At 45.1% G+C, this 27593-nt stretch overlaps 1 protein-coding gene across 1 annotated transcript; it reads right to left on the minus strand.

The window, feature by feature from the left end:
* MEP1A (meprin A subunit alpha) lies at nt 1-27587 on the minus strand (the record flags this gene model as incomplete). The annotated part of the gene is made up of 14 exons (XM_083606820.1): nt 1-403; nt 6698-6890; nt 7922-8095; nt 9564-10037; nt 10971-11186; nt 15776-15913; nt 16078-16299; nt 18518-18693; nt 20391-20508; nt 21511-21586; nt 21684-21724; nt 23835-23882; nt 23981-24005; nt 27456-27587. The coding sequence occupies 14 exons, from the start codon at nt 27585-27587 to the stop codon at nt 232-234; spliced, it is 2205 nt and encodes a 734-aa protein (XP_083462946.1). The 3' UTR covers nt 1-231.
* Nucleotides 27588-27593: the final 6 nt, after the last annotated feature.

Here is a 27593-nt window from a genome sequence, read left to right on the forward strand (position 1 = left end):
GAGGCCATAGTCATGTTTAATGCTCCACTGAGATTCTAAGGGCAGTTATCTGTTATGTCAAGTTAAACCAAGACAAGGAGTCGGGACCTTCTATCACCTCCCTGTTTGGCCTCCAGTTTTGGAGCACATGACTGAGGTGACAGGAGGTGATCATGTTATCACTTTCACATAATTCAGATGATCGAGTTCAGGTGAGTTGGAATTACAACAAAATTCACGAAAAGTATGAAATCACTGTAAAACTACACTCTGGAAAAAGGAAGACCATTGCCTAACTAATAAGGAAATTGTAACTATGGTTAGTGCTACAGCTCCAGCAGCTAACAGACCAAGGGTGTTCCAATGGACATGTGTCACCTGGCATCTCACTCCTGTGTAGAAGAAGAGGTAGCTTGTAGCACACCTGTAAACAGAAGAAGGGAAAATGTCTATTTTGGAGCTTGGATTTTCTCCCCATGACAATTTAGAGCAGCCAAAATGCAAATGAAGAGTGTAAACAGGAGGCTTCTTTGAAGACTGTTCAGGGACAACATTGATGTGAGTTCAGGAATTCCCAGTGGAAGGTAGTTTGGAGCTGCTTTGTTGCCTCAAGGAAAGGTTAGCCTCCCTGCCCCTTATTAGTCTTAAAGCCAGCCCAGAAAATGTGTCACCACCATAATCCCAATATGAGCTGTGACCTAATGCATGTCTCCATGTTCAGAGCAACCAGACTGCCATTGCCCATGTTGGCCCGCTTCAAAGACTGCCAAGATTTTAGGGACAGAGGTAAATGCTAAATTAAGAGCTTGCAGGGTGGTGTTCTGGGGCCTTTAATAGCTGCATGCTATTTATTACTGTTATTGTTTATTAAATTTATATACCACCCTTCATCCGTAGATCTCAGGTAGGAGAAAATTCAACAGGTGTAGCTTCTGTTGACATTGCTTCATGGAGAAAAGCTGTACCTATGCTTCCAAAGCACACACAGAGTACCCTTCCTCTGCATGGGGGGGGGGCCTAACTGGCACCCCAGGGGCTGTAACTGAGCCCCCGCCAAGTCTTTTGGTGTGTTTGCAAAGACCCCTATAAATTTGTAATTAAGAAACCCCCTTAAATGATTGACTGCTCCTGTGATGCCATAAAGTTTTATGTGCCACCCCCATGGTCCCTGCAATTCTTTTTTTTTAACAGACTGCTCCAATAGATCCCCTTTGTGATACTAAAAGGAGTTTTGGGACTCTTCCTTCGTTCCTTAATAAAAAATAAAATAAAAATAAAAATAATTGACCATGCGTCCCCTGCTACAGTACAAATGGCTTTTATGCCCAAATTTTCTGCCCAAATTTGTATAATAATAATAGCAGCAGCAGCAGCAGTAGTAGTAGTAGTAGTAGTAGTAATAATAATAATAATAATAATAATAATAATAATAATAATAATACATTTTTTTGGCCATGCTCACTTTTATACTTTGGCTATGCCCACTTGCAGCTCCTGGAGAGAGGACCATGGCTCAGTGCAGCCCTCAAAGAAAGGTGAGTCACCCTGGCACAAAGTCCTTTCCCTATCCAAGTGCAACATCAATGGGCTGGAATTTTTGCAAGAAAAGCAAAGGCAAAACAGATGATGATGATGATATAATATTATTTATACCCTGTCCATCTGGCTGGGTTTTCACAGTTACTCTGGGCAGCTCCCAAGAGAATATTAAAAACACAAGAAAACATCAAACATTAAAAACTTCCCTAAACAGGGCTGCCTTCAGATGTCTTCTGAAAGTCAGGTAGTTGTTTATTTCCTTGACATCTGATGGGGGGGCGTTCCACAGGGAGGGTGCCACTACTGAGAAGGCCCTTTGCGTGGTTCCCTGTAACCTCACTTCTCGCAGTGAGGGAACCGCCAGAAGGCCCTCAGAGCTGGACCTCAGTGAACAATGGGGGTGGAGACACTCCTTTGGGTATACTAGGCTGAAGCCATTTAGGGCTTTAAAAATCAGAACCAACACTTTGAATTGTGCTCGGAAACGTGCTGGGAGCCAATGTAGGTCTTTCTAGACCAGTGTTATGTGGTCTCGGCGGCCACTTCCAGTCACCAGTCTGGCTGCCGCATTCTGGATTAGTTGTAGTTTCTGGGTCACCTTCAAAGGTAGCCCCACATACAGCACATTGCAGTAGTCCAAGAGGGAGATAACCAGAGCATGCACCACTCTGGCCAGACAGTCTGCGGGCAGGGAGGGTCTCAGCCTGCGTACCAGGGGGAGCTGATAGACAGTTGCCCTGGACACAGAATTGACCTGAACCTCCATGGACAGCTGTGAGTCCAAAATGACTCCCAGGCTGCGCACCTGGTCCTTCAGGGGCACAGTTACCGCATTCAGGACCAGGGAGTCCTCCACACCTGCCCACCCCTTGTCCCCGCAAAAGAGTACTTCTGTCTTGTCAGGATTCAACCTCAATCTGTTAGCCGTGATCCATCTTCCAACCACTTCCAGGCACTCACACAGGACCTCATTACAGTCGATCAGGTATATGAAGACGAGCAGCAAAGTCAGTCCTCAGGGAATGTGCAGGCGACCTTGGAACGGACAGCTCATGGAAGAACCCCGACCAAACCTAAGAGGAGGCGTGTAGTGGTGATAGGGGATTCCCTACTGAGGGGAACAGAAGCAGTGATCTGTGGGTCTGACAAGATGTCTCAGGAAGTGTGCTGTCTCCCCGGGGCTAAGATCCAAGATGTAACTGAACGACTGCAAGGAATCATAAAACCCACTGACAAATACCCCTTCCTCTTGGTTCATGTGGGAACCAATGGCACTGCAAGCAATAGCCTCCAGAAGATCAAAAGAGACTACAAGGCTCTGGGCAGGAAATTGAAGCAATTAAATGCACAAATTGTCATCTCATCTGTCCTCCCAGTTGAACGACGTGGCCCAGGGAGAGAGGGAAAAATAGTGGAAGTGAACAGCTGGCTTCGCAAATGGTGTAAACAGGAATGGTTTGGATTCTTAGATCATGGACTGCAGTTTCTTGAAGATGGGCTGCACCTCACAATGGTTGGGAGGAATGTTTTTGCAAAAAATCTCAGAAACCTCATCAGGAGGGCTTTAAACTGACTAATGTGGGGGAGGGAGACAGTGCTCCTGAAGGTAGGAGTCTATCAATTGATGAAGATGATCATCCAAATGTCATAGACCAAATGGAGCAAACAGCATGCAGACCTAGTGGTGGGAGGAAAAAATCCTTAAATAAGAGACACGGGGGAATGATTAATGGACTTCAATGTCTGAACACTAATGTGCAAAGCATGGGAAATAAACAAGATGAGCTTGAGCTCTTGGTACAGCAAACTAAATATGACATAATAGGCATCACTGAAACCTGGTGGGATAAGTCCCACGATTGGAATGTAATAATGGAGGGATACAATCTATTTCAGAGAAACAGACCAGACAAGAAAGGAGGAGGAGTGGCGTTATATGTCAGGGATGTGTATACCTGTGAAGAGATCCAAGATTTAGAACCTCAAAGCCAAAGTGAGAGCATTTGGGTCAAAATTAAGGGAGAGAAGAATAACAGGGACCTCATTGTGGGAGTTTACTATAGATCCCCAAGCCAAACGGAGGACATAGATGATGCCTTCCTGGAACAGATGGCCAAGCATGCAAAAGGAAGGGAGATAGTAGTAATGGGGGACTTCAATTACCCGGATATTTGTTGGATGTCAAACTCAGCCAAGAGCATAAGATCAAACAGATTCCTCACTGGCCTTGCAGACAACTTCATTGTCCAGAAAGTGGGAGAAGCAACAAGAGGAACAGCCATTTTAGATCTGGTCCTAACCAATGTTGATGACCTGGTTAGTGGGGTAGAAGTGGAAGGATCATTAGGCGCGAGTGATCATGCTCTTCTGAAGTTTACTATACAGCGGAAAGGAGCAGCCAAGCATACTAGGACTCAATTTCTCGACTTTAAGAAAGCCGACTTCATAAAACTTAGGGAAGTGCTGGGTGAGATCCCATGGACAGTAATACTAAAAGGAAAGGGAGTTCATGATGGCTGGGAGTTTGTTAAGAGGGAGATAGTAAAAGCACAACTTCAGGCAATACCAATGAGACGGAAACATGGAAGGTGCCTAAAGAAGCCAGGGTGGCTATCTAAAGAACTTTTAACTGAGTTAGGATTAAAAAAGGATGTATACAAAAAATGGAAAAGGGGGGGAACCACCAAAGAGGAATTCAAACAAATAGCCAGCACGTGTAGACACAAAGTCAGAAAAGCTGAAGCACAGAATGAACTCAGGCTTGCTAGAGAGGTTAAAAGCAACAAAAAAGGCTTTTATAGGTATGTTCGTAGCAAAAGGAAGAGCAAAGAAACAGTGGAGTCACTCAGAGGAGAAGATGGTGAAATGCAAACAGGGGACACAGAAAGGGCTGAACTCCTCAATGCCTTCCTTGCCTCAGTCTTCTCCGATAAAGAAAACAATGCCCGAACTGAAGAATTTGGAGCAAATGATTCAGCAGAGGAAACACAGCCCAGAATAACTAAGGAGATAGTACAAGAATACTTGGCTAGTCTAGATGTATTCAAGTCTCCAGGTTCAGATGAACTGCATCCAAGAGTATTAAAAGAACTGGCAGATGTGATCTCAGAACCACTGGCAGTCATCTTTGAGAATTCCTGGAGAACAGGCGAAGTCCCGGCTGGACTGGAGGAGGGCAAATGTTGTCCCTATTTTCAAAAAGGGGGAAAGAGAGGACCCAAATAATTACCGCCCAGTCAGTCTGACATCAATACCAGGGAAGATTCTGGAGCAGATCATTAAGCAAACAGTCTGTGAGCACCTAGAAAGGAATGCTGTGATCACCAATAGTCAGCATGGATTTCTGAAAAATAAGTCATGTCAGACGAACCTGATCTCGTTTTTTGACAGAATTACAAGCCTGGTAGATGAAGGGAACGTAGTGGATGTAGCCTACCTTGATTTCAGCAAGGCATTTGACAAGGTGCTCCATGATATTCTTGTAAAGAAGCTGGTAAAATGCGGTCTCGACTATGCTACCACTCATTTGTAACTGGCTGACTGACCGAACCCAAAGGGTGCTCATCAATGGTTCCTCTTCATCCTGGAGAAGAGTGACTAGTGGGGTGCCACAGGGTTCTGTCTTGGGCCCGGTCTTATTCAACATCTTTATCAATGACTTGGATGATGGACTCAAGGGCATCCTGATCAAATTTGCAGATGACACCAAACTGGGAGGGGTGGCTAACACCCCAGAGGACAGGATCACACTTCAAAATGACCTTGACAGATTAGAGAACTGGGCCAAAACAAACAAGATGAATTTTAACAGGGAGAAATGTAAAGTATTGCACTTGGGCAAAAAAAATGAGAGGCACAAATACAAGATGGGTGACACCTGGCTTGAGAGCACTACATGTGAAAAGGATCTAGGAGTCTTGGTTGACCACAAACTTGACATGAGCCAACAGTGTGACGCGGCAGCTAAAAAAGCCAATGCAATTCTGGGCTGCATCAATAGGAGTATAGCATCTAGATCAAGGGAAGTAATAGTGCCACTGTATTCTGCTCTGGTCAGACCTCACCTGGAGTACTGTGTCCAGTTCTGGGCACCACAGTTCAAGAAGGACACTGACCAACTGGAACGTGTCCAGAGGAGGGCAACCAAAATGGTCAAAGGCCTGGAAACGATGCCTTATGAGGAACGGCTAAGGGAGCTGGGCATGTTTAGCCTGGAGAAGAGGAGGTTAAGGGGTGATATGATAGCCATGTTCAAATATATAAAAGGATGTCACATAGAGGAGGGAGAAAGGTTGTTTTCTGCTGCTCCAGAGAAGCGGACACGGAGCAATGGATCCAAACTACAAGAAAGAAGATTCCACCTAAACATTAGGAAGAACTTCCTGACAGTAAGAGCTGTTTGACAGTGGAATTTGCTGCCAAGGAGTGTGTTGGAGTCTCCTTCTTTGGAGGTCTTTAAGCAGAGGCTTGACAACCATATGTCAGGAGTGCTCTGATGGTGTTTCCTGCTTGGCAGGGGGTTGGACTCGATGGCCCTTGTGGTCTCTTCTAACTCTATGATTCTATGATTCTAGGTCAGGGGTCAGCAACCTAAGGCCCATGGGCTGGAAGTGGCCCACGGAGGTCGTTTGACCTTTCCCTGAGCCGCCCCCAAACTAAGTTGCCCACTCACGCACTGCGCTAAACCTGAAGGGATCCAAATGGTCTGCATCCTCCAGGCGTGCTTGAAGTTGTTCGGCAACCACCCGCTCAATCACCTTGCCCAAGAATGGAAGATTTGAGACTGGGCGATAGTTGGCCAAATTGGCTGGTTCTAAAGATTTTTTTTAAGAAGCGGTTTAATGACCGCCTCTTTCAGCGGGTCTGGGAAGGCTCCCTCACAGAGAGAAGCATTCACCACCCCATGAAGCCCATCGCCCAGCCCTTCCCGGCTAGCTTTTATAAGCCAAGGGCAAGGAACAAGGAGACAGGTGGTCGGTTTCACTCGTCCAAGCAGCCTGTCCACATCGTTGGAGGTAACAGATTGGAATGCAACTTGAGTAGACAGGACTCTAGTACTCTCCCACCCTGGCCCTGCTCCCATGGTGGAGTCTACCTTTGAAGTTGTTGTTGTTGTTGTGATCTAATCATGTGGCACATAAATGAGAAAGAAAAAAAATGCCATGAAAGCATAGGATACCTGCAGCTTGTTTTTCCTTTTAGTTTTTCACAAATGCCATCATTTTGGCACGGATTTGGGTCACACTGTTCTCTCAGGTAGGACTGCCAGTCTTCCAGAGAGGCTGATCTTTTTTTCCGTTCCAGGGAGTCATTCTGTTCCACAGGCCGTTTTTCTGGGAAAATGTGTTCCGTCTTCTTGAGATGTGTTAAATCTTACTCAGAAAGAGAGAAAGGACTGGTCCAAACAAATGTGGCACATATTTTTCAACCAAAATTGAAATGAAAACTTACACCTACTAATTTATTTAATTTTATTTAAAGCAGCAGCAAGAAACCAGAATGCATAGGTTACAGTAGGTTAAAATGAAATGAAATGAAATGAAAATTGTAACTAGGCTGAGCAATGCAGACTAAAACTAAATGTCTTTGTCAAAAGTTGCACTAAAAAGAAGTAAATAACCTTTATACACAATTGTAATTTTCTCATAAAATACTAGGTGGCTGTTTGTAAGAATCCTAGTCCTCGGTTGCGGAGGGTGGGTGGAGAGAAACCCAAACATATTGAGAAGCTGGAGCCATTTGTTATATATAATACACACTCTATTGGATAAAAATCTATCTATATAAATGAGAACAGTGGTGCACATTGCTTAATTTCTAAAAATGAGACTTGTATGGCGTTACCCCTCATTGCGAGAAGTGAGGTTACAGGGAACCAGGCAGAGGGCCTTCTCGGTGGTGGCGCCTGCCCTGCGGAACACCCTCCCAGCAGATTCCAAGAAAATAAGCAACTATCTGACTTTTAGAAGACATCTGAAGGCAGCCCTGTTTAGGGAAGTTTTTAATATTTAATGCTGTATTGTTTTTAACACTCGATCGGGAGCCGCTCAGAATGGCTGGGGAAACTCAACCAGATGGGCAGGGTATAAAAAATAAATTATTATTATTATTATTATTCCCTGGAGGTTCTTTCTGCTAATTCCAGATGTGTGGCTACTCAGTGATGAATGAAAAACATTATGTGCTTGTTCACTAACACTTTTTTACTATTACTCTTCAGAGTAAATCCCAGGAACTGAATGCTAGGTTTTGTAGAATCTTAGCTCAAATGGAGCCCCAATAATACTTTACTATTATTTCCTTTTCCTTACTTAAGAGAAAATAACTTTCTGTTCTTTGTTTTTAATAAGTCAAAACTGAAAAGACTCTGCTTTCCATCTTCTAATAGAATCTTTTTCCATACCGTCAAACTCTGCAAAGATAATAAGATCATCATTTTTCAGATAATTCCTTCCTCTTAGGTGTGCATGGGACACAAATTTGCTCCATCCTCGATCTATGCTCCGGCTGCATTTGCATGAAGTATCAAATTTCCCCAGAAGAGAAGGCTTTCCCCATCGGGAAGAATCGTTTTTTTCTACAAAATAGTACAAATTACGCAGTAACACTGTTTGCTCTCTGCACACAAATTCTAAATTAAGTCGGCAATCCTATTATTGACTATAGTCGTGATGATTGTATCCAGGAGCACCAGAGCCGGGGACTTTTCCCTCCCCAGGCTTCCCGTCTTGCTCCCTCCCTCGGAGGCTTCCTATCAAATGTGACTTGGAAAGCGGGGGGGGGGGGGGAGCAACCTCTGCCTTTTAAGCTGCCAGTGTGCACATACTTTGGACTACTGCAATGCTGCCTGCGCAGGCCTTGAAGAGCATTCAGAAACTTCAGTCGGTCCAGGAGGCATCAGCCCGACAGCTGACAGTCTGAGAGACCATGTGATCCACTCTGTGAGGAGCTGCAAGGATTGCAACTTAGATTCTAGGCTGACTTGGAAGTGCTGGCTTTGACACGTAAAGCCCAAAAGTAATCTGGGTCCTGGATACTTGAGGCCTTGCCATGAGTGCCCAGGACACCAGAAATTTGGCGGGCCTTCTGTTTGAGTGCCTTCCCTGTGACACCAGAAGCCAGCTCACTTTCAAAAGGAAACACATGACAACCACTAACAGTTTTTCAAAGCAGAGCTGTCCTGCATTCCCATCTTCGCAGGCTCATACCCTAAGGGTACCAGATTTTTTTCAATAAATCCGGGGACACTTTTCAACTTCCTGCTAAATAGATGGATTTTGTCAGGGGACTGATTTGTAAATCCGGGGACTGTGCCTGGGAAACAGGGACGTCTGGCAACCTTATCATACGCCACTTAGCACTATGTTGAATTCCAGATAGAGTTTTCTAGCTGGGAGAAAAAAATACCCTTCCTTTGTTAACCCGTTGTGTTGGTTTTAACTTTAGCATGCTGCCTTGAGAACAAATTTGGTGGGAAAGCTGCAGGAGATGAATCAGATGAAAGAATGAGTGAGGCATTGCAGAGGGAAGCTCTGGCACCAAGAGCAGAATCTCAGCCCCCGCTAGCCCCTCATGGCTTCCTCCTTGCTGCTTTTGCTACTTTTCCAACTGCCCCCTCAGAGCATGTCAAGAGGGACAAGAGGGAGGAGCAGCAGCAGCTCCCTCCTTTGATTTGCTATATTGCTTTCAGTTGCTTTATGTCCTTCAAATGTCATAGTATTATTATTACCTGAAGGTATCAATGTGCCTTAAAGGAAGCATTTTACACCAAAGATTTGTTCCCGTTACAAACTTGTTTCTGTGACGGGTTTTTTTAAAATCACAGTTTATGCTTCATTCCCTGTCTCCCTGGATTGTTAAAGAGCAAATTCGTCCTTTGCTGAATTAACAGCACACAAATAAAGAATTTTACTCTCAGCATCTTCTGTGACATTTGCTTGTAATCTTGAGCAAAAGCTCCGGCATTTTGTATTCCAGCATCTCAGGGAGGCAAAAACATTGAACCACTCACTCCCCTCTTGCCTTATCAGGCAGAAGCTATCTACCTGGCAGAACCTGTGATTCATCTGTTGTGAAACTCCTCTCGATGGACCTCCTTTCCTTGATATTGGTATGCTGGTCTAGCACCTTGATGGTCACCTGCCTGTTCAGAGCTGGCCACTCGAGGACACCATCGTTTTCTCCACTAGCCAGGTGAAAAGAAATCCTTGTGTAGTTTGCCGAAGCAGAATCACTCTGGCCTCTGGGATACAACGTTATGCCAAAACCATAGCCTTCAGAGCTATAAAACCGGGGACTGAGCATGGCATAGTCTTCGGGGGCAGTTCTAAGAAGATGAGAGAAGTTGCGAATAAGCCAGACAGCACTGGGGCACCGCGTTTCACTCAGGGTGATGTCATCAATGAAAATTCCTCCAGATGAGTCATCAGGATTGCCTTTTAGGCCATGGAAGAGATACCTGAATTTTTTTTTATTTTTCAGAGTCACATGGGCAATTTTCCAGTTATGGTCGCTGTCTCCTATGGGAAGTAAAGACAGACACTGTGACTTCTGTGTTGGCATATGAGAAAGACGACCATGTTGGCGCTCATATCAGAGTTTTATGTGGAATTCTTCTTAAAAAAAACAAAAACTAAACACCTGCACATTATTGCTGAAATTGGACAAAAGAGACTCCAGCCCCCCAAAATATGCAGAAGTGGAATGACCCAGAAATTATCTGAATCATTTATCCCTAAAACCTGCTGTATCTGCTGATAGCAAAACTGCCATTAATTGTAAAAGCATAACTTATTTCCTGGAACCCATTGCTGCTTGACTCCAGCTCTTAGTAATGCTGTATTAACCTAGAATAATTCACACATGTGCCACTAACAGAGGCAGTAAACTGATGAGGGGACAGCAGGAAGAAGCAGCTTGCCTCTGTGGCCAAATGGAAGGTGGCTATCTGATGCAGGGTTCTGTGCATTTTAGAACCCTGGAAAATCTGGTGAAACAGACACTTGCACAGTCTTCATAAAGGATGTTGCTCATATTTCCTACATCTTTTTCCTGTGCAGGAGTTATTCGTGAGTGAGAATCTGCTCCAAATATATGACCACCAAAGTCCTTGGCCATTGCAGTCACTGCCAAAATGATATAAAATCTTGCTGTGGTCTTAAAACAAGGTACACTGGTGCCTCGGGTTACAGACGCTTCAGGTTATAGACGCTTTGGGTTACAAACTCCGCTAACCAGGAAGTGGTTGCTCCAGGTTAAGAACTTTGCCCCAGGATAAGAATGGAAATCGCATGCCAGTGGCGCAGTGGCAGCAGGAGGCCCCATTAGCACGCCTCAGGTTATGAACCGTTTCAGGGTAAGAACGGACCTCTGGAACGAATTAAGTTCTTAACCCAAGGTATCACTGTATGCTTAGAACACTCCAAAAATCTTTTACTGGTTTTCAACATTACCTTGAAATGTTTTGGCTTTAACCAGCCTGCGGACTTCTCCGGTGCCGTCATCCTTGACCACCTGGATGAAAAGCCTGTCCCAGAGGCTTCCTGTCATTTTGAAGAAGAACTGGAGACACTGGTTTCTCCTCTTTGGGTACAGAATGCGGGATTCTAAAATCGCTGTTTCACCTCTCTTCCCAAAACTGGTGTTAAAGTACATGAAATAGCCGGCATCTGTGGAGAAGAAGCTAGCGCTACTGAAGGCGTATCAAGCATTATTATGCATATGCTACCTCTTAGAACCACAGAATAATAGAACTGGAAGGGACCACAAGGATCATCTAGTCCAACAGGAATCATTTGCCCAACGTGGGGCTTGAACCAGCGACTCCGAGATTAAGAGTCTCATGCTCTACCCAATGAGCTACGTACAACCTGAATCACAATGTCTGTAATTTTTTAAAACTTACAAATACTGAGAATTTTATTTTCGCTGGGTTCCAAAAATTTGAAAAAACTGAGCACTTAGGGGTATATCTGCTTCATGGTATTAAAATGGCTGAGCAGTCATTGGCTTTCCTAAGAGTCCTGGGTACTATGGCTCTTCGAGGGGCTAAGGGTCTCTGTTAGATTCTTCTTACCAAGCGAAGGCTTCCAAGACCCTCAATCACTTCAGTTATCAAATGGAATGGAATGAATATTGGCAAGTTATGTGTTTTTTCCTTCTTCTTAAATTGTATGCAATGAAGGCTGCAGCCCTAAAGCCAGCCAAGGGCTGTTTGATGTGACAAAAGGGCTGCTTTGCTGGCAGAGAGGCAGTGACTTGGCCCTGGTCCCACTTGCAGAGGGAACCAAACAGGTCAGGTAGGGGGGGTGTTTGTGTGTGTTGAGGAATAGCAGAGGATCTACAGAATCCTCATCCCCCTGCCACTCCTGCTAAATGGTTCCTCAACTATGCCAACCCTCAAGCTGATGTGGTGAATTCTGACCTACTGGCTGCAATGTGAGGGGGCGAACTGGGAGACAGGTGAGTAAAGGCCCAACCCGCACCTCACCACTGGCAGGGCTTAAGCCACTGGCTAGGCTCCAGAAGCGGAAGTAGCCCCACAGATCTGAAGTTCAGTGAATTCTATCAAATGGAGGAGGCAGATGCTTCCCCGTTTTCCCTTCTCCAGTATCATCTGGTGCAGCACTGGGGTCACCCAGAATGGAGTCCTCCTGCAAGATGGTTCTCTCCCTGGCGTCTCTTTTGTGGAGTCAGGTTTCTGTCCTTTTATTCTTTTGCACACAGATTCTATGCAAAACAATAAATTGATGCAAATCTGGCATCAAGGACTCCAATTCTTTCACTTGGGGGTTGAACAGGACACTCTGCTGCTGACACAAATGTGGTCCTTCTCCAACTTCATTGCATTAAAGCTGCCAGAGTCCAGCTCCTTAAGTGGCCTCGTAGAATCATAGAATCATAGAGTTGGAAGAGACCACAAGGGCCATCGAGTCCAACCCCCGCCAAGCAGGAAACACCATCAGAGCACTCCAGACATATGGTTGTCAAGCCTCTGCTTAAAGACCTCCAAAGAAGGAGACTCCACCACACTCCTTGGCAGCAAATTCCACTGTCGAACAGCTCTTACTGTCAGGAAGTTCTTCCTAATGTTTAGGTGGAATCTTCTTTCTTGTAGTTTGGATCCATTGCTCCGTGTCCGCTTCTCTGGAGCAGCAGAAAACAACCTTTCTCCTTCCTCTATGTGACATCCTTTTATATATTTGAACATGGCTATCATATCACCCCTTAACCTCCTCTTCTCCAGGCTAAACGTGCCCAGCTCCCTTAGCCGTTCCTCATAAGGCATCGTTTCCAGGCCTTTGACCATTTTGGTTGCCCTCCTCTGGACACGTTCCAGTTTGTCAGTGTCCTTCTTGAACTGTGGTGCCCAGAACTGGACACAGTACTCCAGGTGAGGTCTGACCAGAGCAGAATACAGTGGCACTATTACTTCCCTTGATCTAGATGCTATACTCCTATTGATGCAGCCCAGAATTGCATTGGCTTTTTTAGCTGCCGCGTCACACTGTTGGCTCATGTCAAGTTTGTGGTCCACCAAGACTCCTAGATCCTTTTCACATGCACTGCTCTCAAGCCAGGTGTCACCCATCTTGTATTTGTGCCTCTCATTTTTTTTTGCCCAAGTGCAATACTTTACATTTCTCCCTGTTAAAATTCATCTTTTTTGTTTTGGCCCAGTTCTCTAATCTGTCAAGGTCGTTTTGAAGTGTGATCCTGTCCTCTGGGGTGTTAGCCACCCCTCCCAGTTTGGTGTCATCTGCAAATTTGATCAGGATGCCTTTTAGTCCATCATCCAAGTCATTGATAAAGATGTTGAATAAGACCGGGCCCAAGACAGAACCCTGTGGCACCCCACTAGTCACTCTTCTCCAGGATGAAGAGGAACCATTGATGAGCACCCTTTGGGTTCGGTCAGTCAGCCAGTTACAAATCCAATGAGTGGTAGCATAGTCAAGACCGCATTTTACCAGCTTCTTTACAAGAATGTGATGGGGCACCTTGTCAAATGCCTTGCAGAAATCAAGGTAGGCTACATCCACTGCGTTCCCTTCATCTACCAGGCTTGTAATTCTGTCAAAAAACGAGATCAGGTTAGTCTGACATGACTTATTTTTCAGAAATCCATGCTGACTATTGGTGATCACAGCATTCCTTTCTAGGTGCTCACAGACTGTTTGCTTAATGATCTGCTCCAGAATCTTCCCTGGTATTGATGTCAGACTGACTGGGCGGTAATTATTTGGGTCCTCTCTTTTCCCCTTTTTGAAAATAGGGACAACATTTGCCCTCCTCCAGTCTGCCGGGACTTCGCCTGTTCTCCAGGAATTCTCAAAGATGACTGCCAGTGGTTCTGAGATCACATCTGCCAGTTCTTTTAATACTCTTGGATGCAGTTCATCTGACCCTGGAGACTTGAATACATCTAAGGATTTTTTCCTCTCACCACTAGGTCTGCGTGCTGTTTGCTCCATTTGGTCTATGACATTTGGATGATCATCTTCATCAATTGATAGACTCCTACCTTCAGGAGCACTGTCTCCCTCCCCCACATTAGTCAGTTTAAAGCCCTCCTGATGAGGTTTCTGAGATTTTTTGCAAAAACATTCCTCCCAACCATTGTGAGGTGCAGCCCATCTTCAAGAAACCGCAGTCCGTGATCTAAGAATCCAAACCGTTCCTGTTTATACCATTTGCGAAGCCAGCTGTTCACTTCCACTATTTTTCCCTCTCTCCCTGGGCCACGTCGTTCAACTGGGAGGACAGATGAGATGACAATTTGTGCATTTAATTGCTTCAATTTCCTGCCCAGAGCCTCGTAGTCTCTTTTGATCTTCTGGAGGCTATTGCTTGCAGTGCCATTGGTTCCCACATGAACCAAGAGGAAGGGGTATTTGTCAGTGGGTTTTATGATTCCTTGCAGTTGTTCAGTTACATCTTGGATCTTAGCCCCGGGGAGACAGCACACTTCCCGAGACATCTTGTCAGACCCACAGATCACTGCTTCTGTTCCCCTCAGTAGGGAATCCCCTATCACCACTACACGCCTCCTCTTAGGTCTGGTCGGGGTTCTTCCGTGAGCTGTCCATTCCAAGGTCGCCTGCACATTCCCTGAGGACTGACTTTGCTGCTCGTCTTCATATACCTGATTGACTGTAATGAGGGAGAGATCCTCAAATGGAGTCTGCTCTTCGTCTTCCATGCTAGGGGAGAGGACCTCAAAGCGATTGTGTATTTCTAAACAATCAGAGCGAACCCTGGGCCTCCTACTTCTTTGAGTCACGTTTCTCCATATATCTGGCTCCTGTGTTGGTGAACTAGCCTCCTTCTCAGGGGAGTCCCTGTCTCCTCCTTGGTGGAGACGGTGTGCTCTGTTGCTTCCAAGAAGAGCTCCAGCTCTCTAATTCTTTGGAGCGTAGCTACACGTTCCTCCAGTTGCTGGACTTTGTCTTGTAAGAGGGCAGTCAACATGCAATTGCTGCAGGTAAAGCTGCCTGCAACCTTTGGCAAGATGGCAAACATTGCGCAGGAACCACAGGCTACTGCAGCTGTTCCCTCACCCTCCATCTTGAGAACGTGTCGTTGGGGGTGACTACAGTGGTCCTCCATCATAAAAAGCGTGAAGACAGGACAAATAAATCCCCCCCAAAAAACCTAGGTCTCCCCCAACAAACGTTTGAGACTAGCTCCCCTAAATGTAAAAGATGGATCAAACTGTGCGCACCTAGCAGCGCGCGCCGCTGCCCTGGAAGCTCTGATAAGCTCCTCCCACAGCTAATCACCTGCCTCAACAGAAGCCCTGCCCCCTCTGACCCTTGCACAGGGAGAGCAGCTAATCAGCCACAAGAAACACACACAAGAAAACCCTTTTTCTTCAGCTGCTGCCCTGCAAGCTCGTTCAATTCCCTTTCACTTGAATGATGAACACAACAAATCTAGGATCATAGAAGTGCAGAACTGGAAGCAATTGCTCCTGTTGCAAATGCTCCTTACGTTAGTTTTGCACACTTTAATTGACTAGTCTCAGACTATTCTTAGAAGTATAAAATGTAACTACTGGAACCGCTGTCTGGATTAAAGACTCATTTGGCATGTCTTCCACTTCACTTTGGGCCAAGATGATCGGAAGCTCAGGAAAATGGCAAAGCCAAGAGTTGTGACAGACTTTCCACTGAGTCAACAGGAGATAACACAGTGATCAAATCAAGAAGCAAAGAACTGGTCCCATGAAAGAAGGAGGGGATTGTCCCCAGTTTACCTTTGCAGCGTCCAGAGAGGGTATGGTCTTGGACACTCTTCTTACGAATCCAGTTGGTATCTCCCCTGGTTTTCTCAACCAGGCCACATATATCAGCTGATTCAAAATCACATTGGTCCAAAAGGGTGACAGTTCTCGCTGGGGCAGGAATGAGGGGAGAGTAAAAATACAGAAAGAAATATTTGAAAACTAAAGAGAAGTGCCTTTCCCATTTCCATTTAACAAAACCATTTAATCAGTTTTATTCAAAGGCAATGGATTCAGTTTCACTCTGCAAACTTCACTCTCTCATCATGACTTACTGCAGTTGTACATTTGATTGAGTCTTTCCAGGTCAGAAGCGCTGAAATCCAAGCGTTGGCCAATAATGTTATTAAATTCTGGTATTTTCGTAGTAATTGTTTTTAAGCTTTCATTTTTACTAAATGAAGATGGACCATAGTGCATGATGGACTCGTAATCATAAGGAGTATTCAAGTCTGTTATATCGTCATCATCCGCTTTCTTAAAGTTGTACTCTTGATCTGCATGCAGAATAAACACCACACAGTTACTTTCTGGAAGTGCTAGCAAAGGGCTTGCAACCCACGCTCTGCCCACTGACTTGATTATGGAACAGGATGCCATGATTTCATCAGGGCCATGGCTGCCACCTTCGACTCGTAAGATGACTTGGGGGGGGGGTCACCCTCTGAACAAATATGTGTAGAAAAATTATGACCTCAACTAATGTGTGCTAGTTAAGAGCATGAACTATGTTGCTAGAGTTCACAGTTTCAAATCTCTCATCAACCATCAACTCACTGCTGTTACCTCTTACGAGAAAGCACTGTTTTTCAACTGCAGAGGAATATGCATGAAAATGTCATGCCAGAATGTTTAAAAAAGTGCACATGGCTTTTACAAGGAAAACATATAAACAGGAATCTAATACACATCAGCCTATATTTTTAACATAGTTTAGGGGTTTTCCAAATCTTCTTTCTAAATTGCCCAAGAGTTTGGTTGTTTGTGGCGCTGAACATTCAGTTACAAGTGGCCTTGGACTACTGAAGGGAGACAAGCTTCTACTTCTACGAAGCTTGGCTCCGTTCAACAGTCCAGGGCCACTCGTAACTGAATGTTCAATGCCACAAACAACCAAACTCTTGGGCAATTTAGAAAGACCCTCCCACCACTGGGCATGCTCAAAAGGTCTGGGAATTTTGATTCCCCAAAGATCAATTCCATTGTCAAGGGACGAGACATTTCACCCTGCCCCCATGAACATTTGAGTCCAGTTCTTATAGAATCATAAAACAGTAGAGTTGGAAGGGACCTTGAGGGTCATCTAGTCCAACCCCCAGAAAAGCAGGAGTCTCAGCTAAAGCATCCAGGACAGATGGCCATCCAACCAAAGTTCTTTCTGATATTTAGTCAGAATCTCCTTCCTTGTAACTGGAAGCCATTGTTGGGTCCTACCCTCCAGAGCAGGAGAAAACAAGCCTTCATTTTGATCTATAATGTATGTTTCCTTGCACACCTTGCTCAAATACAAACCAGGTTTAAATGTCTGTCTCTTCAGGTAGAGGCATGGGCAAAGTCAAGATTGGGGGGGGGGGCAGAACCAAGCTATCTGTGACACAGTTGGTCAGTTAGTTAAATATTCTTATTTATTTACTTGATTTGCTTATTTTCAGCTGTAAGCCACCTTGAGTCCTGACAGGGAAAAAGGCGAGGTGTAAATAAACAGTATTTTGAAACAGGGACAGCCAACATGGTGCCCTCCAGCTGCTGTGGGCTACAAGTCCCATGGTGGCCAAGAGCCAGGAATTAAAAATATGGATCACTTACTTTTCAATAATGATTGCAGGATAATGAAAAGTTGTCATTTTTAATTGTCACTAGCCAAGGCATGAATGTACTTTAATTAAGCTAAATGGAATTAATTGTGTTGCAAATGTCAGACTGTTCTCTTGCTAATAATAATAATAATAATAATAATTGTATACCACTCTTCATCTGAAGATCCCAGGGCCACTCAATTTTGTTTTTAATTTAATTTTTGGTAATTGGTTATGGTTAATGACTAAACTTTAAAAAAACAATTGACCACGAAAGTAACAAATTAGTTCTTGAAAACATGTGCATCATACATATATAATAATCAGAGAATTGGGATTGTCTGTTGAGTTACACTTAGTAGAAAGCCTGGTTTTGTGGGCATATAATGTGTGAATATTACAGTATATTTAGGGATATATGAAATTAAAGGCATTTACAAAATATTTAATATTGTATTTTTACATTGTTGTAACCCATCTTGGGTAATAATAATAATAATACCACTTAGGTAGATGGACAATTGTAAAGCCATTTCAGTAGCTTCAAATTTCTTGACAATAAACCATTTCAATTGTTCTAACTCAGGCATAGGCCCTCCTGATGTTTTTGGGACTACAACTCCCATGACCCCTAGCTGACAGGACCAGTGGTCAGGGATGATGGGAGTTGTAGTCCCAAAAACATCGGGAGGGCCGAGTTTGCCTATGCCTGTTCTAACTGCTGAGCATGCATATGTATATTCTCTTGAATGAATGTTTCGTATAAGGCAGAGGAATAATACATAGCACCAGAGGCGAGATCAATCACCCATCTGTTCTCTAAAGTCCTTTCCCCCATTTCCCCTGGCATCCGCAGGAGGAGAAACAAGGCAGCTGCAATGTCCACATCCCAACTCATTTCAAGGGCCTGAACACCAACCTGGAAGCACGTGATCCCACCAGATCTCGACATAATCATCTCGGTCTGCCCGTGTCTGCTCATGGATACGTCCCAAAGCATGTAAGATCTCATGAGATATGATGCCTTTGGTGTCACATCCTGCACCAACAGAAAGGTTCTGGCCTCCTTTTACATCTCCAATTTTAGACCAACATCTGAAAAACGCAAATGAAAAGTAAAGGTGCTTGACAGGGATAAACTTTCAGCTTTTCATTTTGGACAACACTCTTTATATGTGGAAACCAATAACAATTTGTAACTATTTTTGACTACACCTTTTAAATTAATTTTAATTATTCCTTTGCCTTTCCGTTCCCTCTTCTTTTTGTATTCAGCATTCATAGGGCCAAACTGCATGTAAAATACAGTTTTTAAAAGAAAAGAAAACAAAATAAATAGTGATGGGCTGTATCAAGGCCAGCTCCTGTCATCTGGTTTTGTTGAATCATAGAATTGTAGGGCAGGACATGGGTTCCAGGGTCATCTAGACCAACCCCCTGCAATACAGATGCAGTAGCTCAATAACCTCTGACATGCGGAGCCCTGTTTGGCCGGATCCAGCAGCCAGACTCTTCCCATGTTCCTTTTTCCTCTGGACCACACTTCCTCCCACCATCCGCACGTCCCCTTCATAGCAAAGTCTCTGAAGAGGTGGAGAGTCCTCCTTATGTCCTCTGCAAACTCACTCTCTGGCCCTCCTTCTGCCTCTGCCTCTGGCCTTTTATCATTCCTCTCCATTTCTCTTTTTCCATGAGGCTGTGAGCGCACAAGATCCACCCCACCCCCAACACATTCACCTTATCTGCACAACTAGAATGGTGATGATACAGCTGGAAATCTTCATTCCACACAAGGCTAGAGGCAGAGGAGGGAGGACCAAACCAGGTTCAGGAAGGTGGAAGGAAGTACAGGAAGAGGCTTTTCTGTTGTGTTCTGGTGCAGCGTCTCAGGGATCAAGCCAGCATGACCAACCAAAGTACAGCTACCGTATTTTTCACTCCATAGGACGCACCGGCCCATAGGATGCATCAAGTTTTTGGGGGGGGAAATAAAGGGAAAAAAATTTATTTCCCCCCCAGGCGCTTGTGGGGCAGGCAGCGGGGAGAAGCGCTCTTCTCCCTGCCGCCCGCCTTCAGACCAGGTCCGGGGACAGCGGGAAGACGCGCTGCGCCTCCCAGCTGTCCCCGGAGCTTGCGGGGCTGGCGGCGGGGTCTCCCCTCTCACTCTGCAGGCTTCAGCGAAAGCCTGCATTCGCCCTATAGGACGCACACACATTTCCCCTTCATTTTTGGAGGGGAAAAAGTGCGTCCTATAGAGCGAAAAATACGGTACCTTTCAGATTTTGCACTTTTCCAAATTTTGTGATGCCCTTCACCAGACAGAAAATGCTTTTGTATATGAGGGGGAAGAGCACACAAAAAAGCAAATACGGGTGAAAATATAATTCAAGCAGCTTTATAGCGGGGGCTGGGGGGGCTGCTTGCAAAAGTGCCTCTATTAGACAAAGTTACATACAAAAAGTGTACAAATTTTCATGCGACTTTAGCAAACAAACAACCTCGCTGCTGAAGTTAGATGAATTGAGAGAAAATGAAATTCACAGGTTGCCTATCTCTACAAGATTGTCCAAACAAGAGAGTACTTGAGCAATGATTCACAGCCAAGATTTCATAAGCTTCCATCGCTTTGGAAGAAACTAGAACAATGTGATTCACTGCCCCTTACCTAAATGTCTCTGGAAAATGAGGTGACCATTCTGTGGTTTTATGGCAGTGCAACCTTTGAATAAATGCGTTTTTAATTTTAAAAATTAAAAAAGAAAAACCCCAAGCACCAATGTGTTTTTACTTACCCTTTTAACTTCTGAAATATTATATACGACTGCTCCCCATTATATGGTTTGAAATCCACACAGGATTTTAACTGGAATCCTTCAAGTGTTCTAAGAATTACCCCTTTGGCATTCAGATCTTTAAAAAAAAGCAGTTCATGAGAAATCAGTTTTGCCACTATCAACCAGTCAATCAATCAATCAATCAATCAATCATTTTTATTGTTTATAGCCAATGGCCATCACAATACAATATGAGCACAAATCACACAGGTACAAAACAAAAGACATTACATGCACCAGACCAGGACAAATCTACACTAGCTTTATCTTTCTGAAAACTGAGAAGAATGGCCTTAGCTCAGGAGCAGGGCATGTGCTTGGAATGCAGAAGGTCCCAGGCCCAACCCCAAGTGGCATCCCCAGGTGGGGATGAGGCCCACTGCCTGAAAGCTGGGGGAGCCATTGCTGCCACTCAGTGTGCAATACTGAGCTCAATGGACCTGCCTAGGACAGGGGTCAGCAAGGTTTACCTTGCCTGAGACGGATCGGTCCCATGGAGATCCCTCCGTGGACTGGATTGTGCTGGATCGCATGCGCGCACGCACAAGCAAGTGTGCCCGTGATTTCTGGCGCTGCAGAAGTGAGTCCCCACTGCACCAGTTTAGCGCAGCGGGCGGCTCGGTTCTGGGGTGGCTCGTGGGCCGGTTAAACGGCCTCCATGGGCTGCTTCCGGCCCATGGGCTGCACGTTGCCGATCCCTGGCCTAGGATGTAAGACAGCTCCCCATGTTCCTATGATTACTGCAGCTTAAAGAGGGACATCAGATTACCTTTACGTAAAAGGCAGGGAATTGTTCAGAGGAACTGCTTAACAGGTTGGGTTATTTATTTGTGCAGGTACAGGGATCTTCTGAGTCATAGAATAAAAGGATTATAGTGTTGGAAAGGACCCCAAGAGTCATCTAGTCCAATCCCCTGTGCAATGTAGGAGGCACAGCTAGAGGAATCACAACTGCTTGGCAGGGGGTTGGACTCGATGGCCCTTGTGGTCTCTTCCAGCTCTATGATTCTATGATTCTTTGATTCTAGGATCAGATTTTAACCTCGGCAGTATTGTAGTGATACAAAGGTTGTATTACCAAGGCTGTCACCCAGAATGAATGGAATAGGAAACTGCCATCGGTAAGCCTCATCTTTGATCGCACTACGGCTTCTCTATTGAAAATGGAGAAAGGTTAAGATTAGATGCTTTACCTTTGGGCACAGAAATAAGAAGAAAAAATGTACAACCTAAAACAACAACGACACTTACAGGCAGTGCAATATCCCCTTGGAAGAGGGCGAGTCCAGCAGCTAGAAGAAAATAAAAAAATGGCATAATCAAAATGCAAAAGATGATTCATCAGATATTTAAAATAATGTGTTCACTCTTTGAATATGCTTACTATAAAGACTCACAACATGACTATCAATTCTATTCAAAGCGCACCAAACTACCGTATTTTTCCCTCTATAACACGCAGATTTTTTCTCCTAAAAAGGAAGGGGAAATGTCTGTGCGTGTTATTGAGCGAATGTGTGGTCCCTGGAGCCAAATGGCAAAAAAAATCAGGCAAAAATCAAATCGCGCGTCTCGGAGAAGGGAAACCTGAAAAGAGGAAGTGGCTGCTTTCCTGCATTCTGCCTCAGGGTCTTACTGCCCACCCTCCTCTGTTTCCTTGCTGTGTTTGCTCAAACGGAACAAAGAGCAGGGAAAGCCCCTCCCCTCCAGGCAAGCAGAGGGGAAAGCAGAGTGTCGTCTCTGTGCTCCGGTGCTGCTGAAAACATGCAGGAGGGAGAGAGAGAGAGAGAGAGAGAGAGAGAGAGAGAGAGAGAGAGAGCTGGCTGGCTTGGGTGGGTAGGTGAGGGAAAACTTTTGCCTTCCTTTCCTCCCTCCCGTTATACCCCTCTCCTGCATTCTTAGCCAGCTGCTTCTCTGCACACCCCTCTCGTGCTCCTTGTCCATTCTGTATTTTTCCTTCCTTCCCCACTTAAAATGTGGTTAAAAAGCATGGATCCACATGGATCCTCAGGATCTTTGCATTGGGTCACCCCAAATTCACCATCAGATCACATAGCATGTCCATGGCTACAGCCTGCCCCCCCCCCAAATCACGCACCCACTGTTGCCTGGGGCTGCAATGGTGCAAAAACGTGGTTACAAAACATGGATCCACATGGATCCTCAGGATCTTTGCATTGGGTCACCCCAAATTCACCATCAGATCACATAGCATGTCCATGGCTACAGCCTGCCCCCCCCCAAATCACGCACCCACTGTTGCCTGGGGCTGCAATGGTGCAAAAACGTGGTTACAAAACATGGATCCTCAGGATCTTTGCATTGGGTCACCCCAAATTCACCATCAGAGCACATAGCATGTCCATGGCTACAGCCTGCCCCCCCCCCAAATCACACACCCACTGTTGCCTGGGGCTGCAATGGTGCAAAAACGTGGTTACAAAGCATGGATCCACAGGGATTCTCAGGATTTTTGCATTGGGTCACCCCAAATTCACCATCAGATCACATGTCTGTGGCCACAGCATGAAGCACAAAAATGATACATCCACTGTTTCATTCAGAATGTTTTTTCCCTTGTTTTCCTCCTCTAAAAACGATGTGCGTGTTATGGTCAGGTGCGTGTTATCGAGCGAAAAATACGGTAATATCTGCAACATGGCCATATGCGTTTAGCAACACCACTCTAAATTCACTTATGGCTTCCAACGGGGCCTCTCCTCCTTCCTAAACAACCTTCCCTGCCAGGTCCTGACTGCTTCGCATTTCCTTCCAAAAAGAAAGTCTTAACTGGAAATGCCATTTCTGTGCGTGTTCATAATCTTCATTTCCTACTCAGAGTACCACTCTTCCTTTCAAAGGTAAGTGATTTTGTTTTGTTTTGTTTTGTTTTGATTTTGCTTAAGAAGGGGGCGTGGGAAACACACACACACACACACACACACACAACTTTTGTTGAAAAGCTCAAAAATATTTGAAGTTTTTTTAAAACTTGGGAGAAAAGAAACACATTCAGAGGAGAGCTGAAAGGAGTTAACCCACGGCTAAAAGAAAATGTCCACTAGGTAAACTTCTTGAATTCTGTTGAGAATATTCCCTTTGGATTCTTTTCAAAGTTTTATCCGAACAGTTAAATTATCTCTTGGCCAGCAAGAACATTTATCCAAGGGGCAGGGAGAGAATACGGTTTCAACTCTTGGATCTTGGGAGTGTCACCCCAACACACACATCAAACTGCACACCACAAACCCACAACACCATAAAATGCAATGTTCTTGATGCCAAAGAAAGGAGCTGAGCAAAGTGCCAAAATGTTCATAGAGCCCACTTTATTTGAAAAAGAAAAGTTTTTTGGGTTGGGAGTATGTTTATCCAAGTGTTAACTGTCTCACTGCAACCCACCTGAATTTATTTCAGGGATGTCCTTTCTCAGTTCACCAGCATCAGCATCTAATCAATACAAGCAATAATATTAAGTTTCAGACACAAAGAGAAAACAAATAAAAAATGTTTTACTTTGAGCGTCTTAATGAGTTCCAGCACCTTACCATCATCCGGTAGTAAGCGGTCGACCTAAAAAAGAAGGAAAATTATTCCTTGTGTTTAGCAATCACCGAAAGAGGCAACGAAGAGGGAGGAGTGTCGCTGGATCGAAACTTACTGAAAATGAGGTGCAATGTGCAAAAAGCACAGTGAGACTGAAAAACTGGAAAGCTGTACTAGAAGCCATGGCAGAAAGAAACAGACCTTCTAATCCCTTCTTGTCAATGCACAAAGCAGCTTGTCGCAGAAACATTTTAAATGAGGCTTGGAGCTTATCCTCCCACCCCTCATTGAACGTTAACAAAACCAGAGGCAGAAACATCTCAGCAAAACAGCTGAGATGTCAAGGCTTCTCTGCGCTGCTTTGCAGAACCTAGGTGAGGTATGCTAAAAGCAAGCAGAGTTCAGTTAGAATCCATCCTGAAAAAGCCAGCCAAAATATGTTCTGACTATTGCTGCCATTTGCCTGCCTGTCAGTCCCTATTCCACAAAATCAATGGAATTAAAATCTTGTTTTATAGAAGAGAATCTCCTACAAAAAGACTCTGATTACAGCGGTCCTCTTTCACAGAATCATAGAATCGTAGAGTTGGAAGGGACCCTGAGGATCATCTAGTCCACCCATGTTAGTAAGTAATAGTGAGTTCAAAGAAGCTATTGAGGACCTTTTAGATGCATGTATAGTTATTGGCTGCCTGGTGCGCTTTACTTGTTTCATTTTGAACTTCTTGCAAAATCAAAATTCAATTAATATTTTAATTACAACACAGAAGCAAACAGAATCCTATGACTATAAGATTAAATCTGAACTCAGTGTCCATTGCCGACCTCCAGTGCACTAGATGTCCTGTGAAATGTGATTAAACTGGCTGAGTGGGCAGAGCGTCCCACACATTATGTCAGCGAGTTCCTTCTTGATAGTAGGAGAGGGACTAACAGAGAGAACAATCTCCTCAGGGAGCTTGTTAATAACTACCCTGGAGCTTAAAATCAGGCTCCATTAACCACAGTGCTAAATATATAGTCCAGCTGGGGGTTTTGCTTTCCTTTATGTATCTTCAGGTTCCTGATATTCCTCTGAAATACTTTCTCGGGGCTCAGTGCCTCCACTGTGGGCCCTTCTGCATCCTTTGTGCACCTTCCTTCTCCTTAAAAAGTAACAGGAACAGTGCTGCCTGCATTTCTCTCCCTCTCTCTTCCCCGACAACAAGACATTGTTGAGTGATTTGTCCATCGGGGGTGGGGGGTCTTTGAAGACACCCATATCTCTATACTTGGGAGTCTGTGGGATCTTGCTATTTCCCCCTGTAATTGATGCATCCTAGCTAGGCTCAAGATTCTGAAAATCAGAAAATCACAGTGACAGTGGGTGTGAAAGTGCCCCATCTGCTCAAGGTTGCACGCTAACATCACAGGCAGCATCTAGCAAGTTAGTTGAATGACTAACAATTAAGGCCGGCATAATACATGCAAGTCCTGCTATCCAAACTCTTGTTGTACGAAACCTTGCCATACAGATATCCAAACAGTCGGACCTGTGTGTGTAAAAGAATAAGAGCCTTAAACAACCTTTTTGTGTATTGCAGGTCCACAGCAGCCAATCTTCCAGAAACCAGAAGGGAACGGGGAGGAAGGGGGTGGAGAGATTGGATCAATAATGCAACATTTTTTCCTCCCTTGTCTGCCTTTTTGAAGGTTGCAGAGGGTTTTCCCAATGTTTCTTTTGTCATCTTGGGGTTAAAATTCTGTGGTCAGGAATGCATTATAAATTTTCCCATAGGAATCAATGGAAATCTTTACCTAACAATTTCCTGAGAATGCATTGTGTTCAGATAGTGGGATCTGCATGCACTGTATTTTTAGAGCACTGAGGCTGATCTGAATGTATCATTGCTGAAACATGACATACCACAAACCTCTGCTTTAAAACCTCCATGGAGGTCTACCACCTCTCCTCGAAGTCAAGCAGCTCTTACTGTGAGAAAGTTCTTCCTCCATGTGACAGCCTTTTAGATATCTGAAGATGGCTCTCATATCTCCTCTCAGCCTCCTCTTTCCCAGGCTACACATGCCTAGCATCCTCAACCGTTCCTCAAAAGGCTTGCTTTCCAGACCCTTGACCATCTTGATGGTCCTCCTCCGCACACTTTCCAGCTTGTCAACATCCTTCCAAAATTGTGGCACCCAGAATTGGACACAGTATTCCAGGTGTGGTCTGGAATAGAGTGGTACTCCAAACTGCAGGAGGCAGTGGAAGACAGAAGTGCCTGGCGTGCTCTGGTCCAGGGGGTCACAAAGAGGCGGACACGACTAAACGACTAAACAACAACAACATATCTTGAAAGCTTATATTTAGTTGATCTTTAAGGTGGCACTGGAATTATTTAAAAAGATTTTTTTCATCTTTCATCTTGTTATTTATTATGACTATGTCAGATCAACACAGCTATCCACCTGAATCATCTTTCCTGGGTTCTTCTCCTGCATGAGCAGGAGGAACAGGCAAGGGAGGCAGAACTAGTAAGGCCAGAGGTGACCCCCGAGGCTGAGCGGCCACAGGAACCAGACCCATGACTGAGCAGACCGGCAACGCCCGGCCAAAAGGCCCCGTCGCAGCCGGCAGCGCTGGAACCAGAAACCCCCGCCAAGGGACACCCCTGACCACAACACATATGTAGGCACCCGGCGTACCTTGGCGACTATGAATGCTAACCTCCCGGGTGCCAGGGGAACATAGAGGGGAGGGGTGTTATGGACTGAGCTTGGATCCTAGAACAAGAGGCAGGTAGGATCCTAGAATGCAACACCTGACTGGCCTGCAGGAGAAGACCAATCAGGCTCCAGGAGGGAAGCAGAATCAGCCAATCAGAAGGAACCCATTGTGTAAATAATGTTTATAAAGCCTGAGGTAGGGGGGGGGATGCATTCACTGTTTTAGGAGCTGCAATAAAGAGCATGAAATCACTGTGCAACTGAGTATATTTCACCCTCCCTTAAAAAATCCTGCCTACTCCGATGCCTGCTACTAACAGTTTTTTTCCTTGCCATATTTTCCTCTTGCTCTATATAGTACTTAGAATTTGTTACTCAGGATTTGAATGTAGAGCGGATAAATTAAACTTTTGAACATCACACTTTCTGGTTGCTCAGCAATTTTTGTTCTCACGAACTTGCTTTGAACCTGCAAATCTGTTTTGGATGCTGGAAGGGATCGGTGGGGGAAGCGTGTTTTTTGGGGGGGCACAGGAAGAGGAGTGCGGGGGGTGGGGCGCCCCGGACCAGCAGCGCGAACCCGGCCGGGCGCCCTCGCGGCTGCCCCCCCCCCCCAGGGCGGGGGCTCCTCTGGAAAAGAGAGCTCGGCCTCTGCGAATCTCCCAGGGTCTCTGCAAAGGGTTCCTGCGCAATTTCAGAACACGCGCTGCACGTTGGTGTTCTTTGTTTCGAGCTTCTTCCGTGCCCCCCCCCCCGGCAACGACGAACCTTTCCTTCCCCCCTTCCTCTCTTCTGCAGCCTTGCTTTGGCTCCCCCCGCCCCGCTCTGCGCATCTCCTGCATCTTCTTCCTCCCGCACAAGGAAGCGACGAAGCACGCGGCTCCCTTTCCGCGCAGGCATGAAGCC

This window comes from Podarcis filfolensis (genome assembly GCF_964270895.1).
Source record: "Podarcis filfolensis genome assembly, chromosome: 3".
NCBI classification, from domain to species: domain Eukaryota; kingdom Metazoa; phylum Chordata; class Lepidosauria; order Squamata; family Lacertidae; genus Podarcis; species Podarcis filfolensis.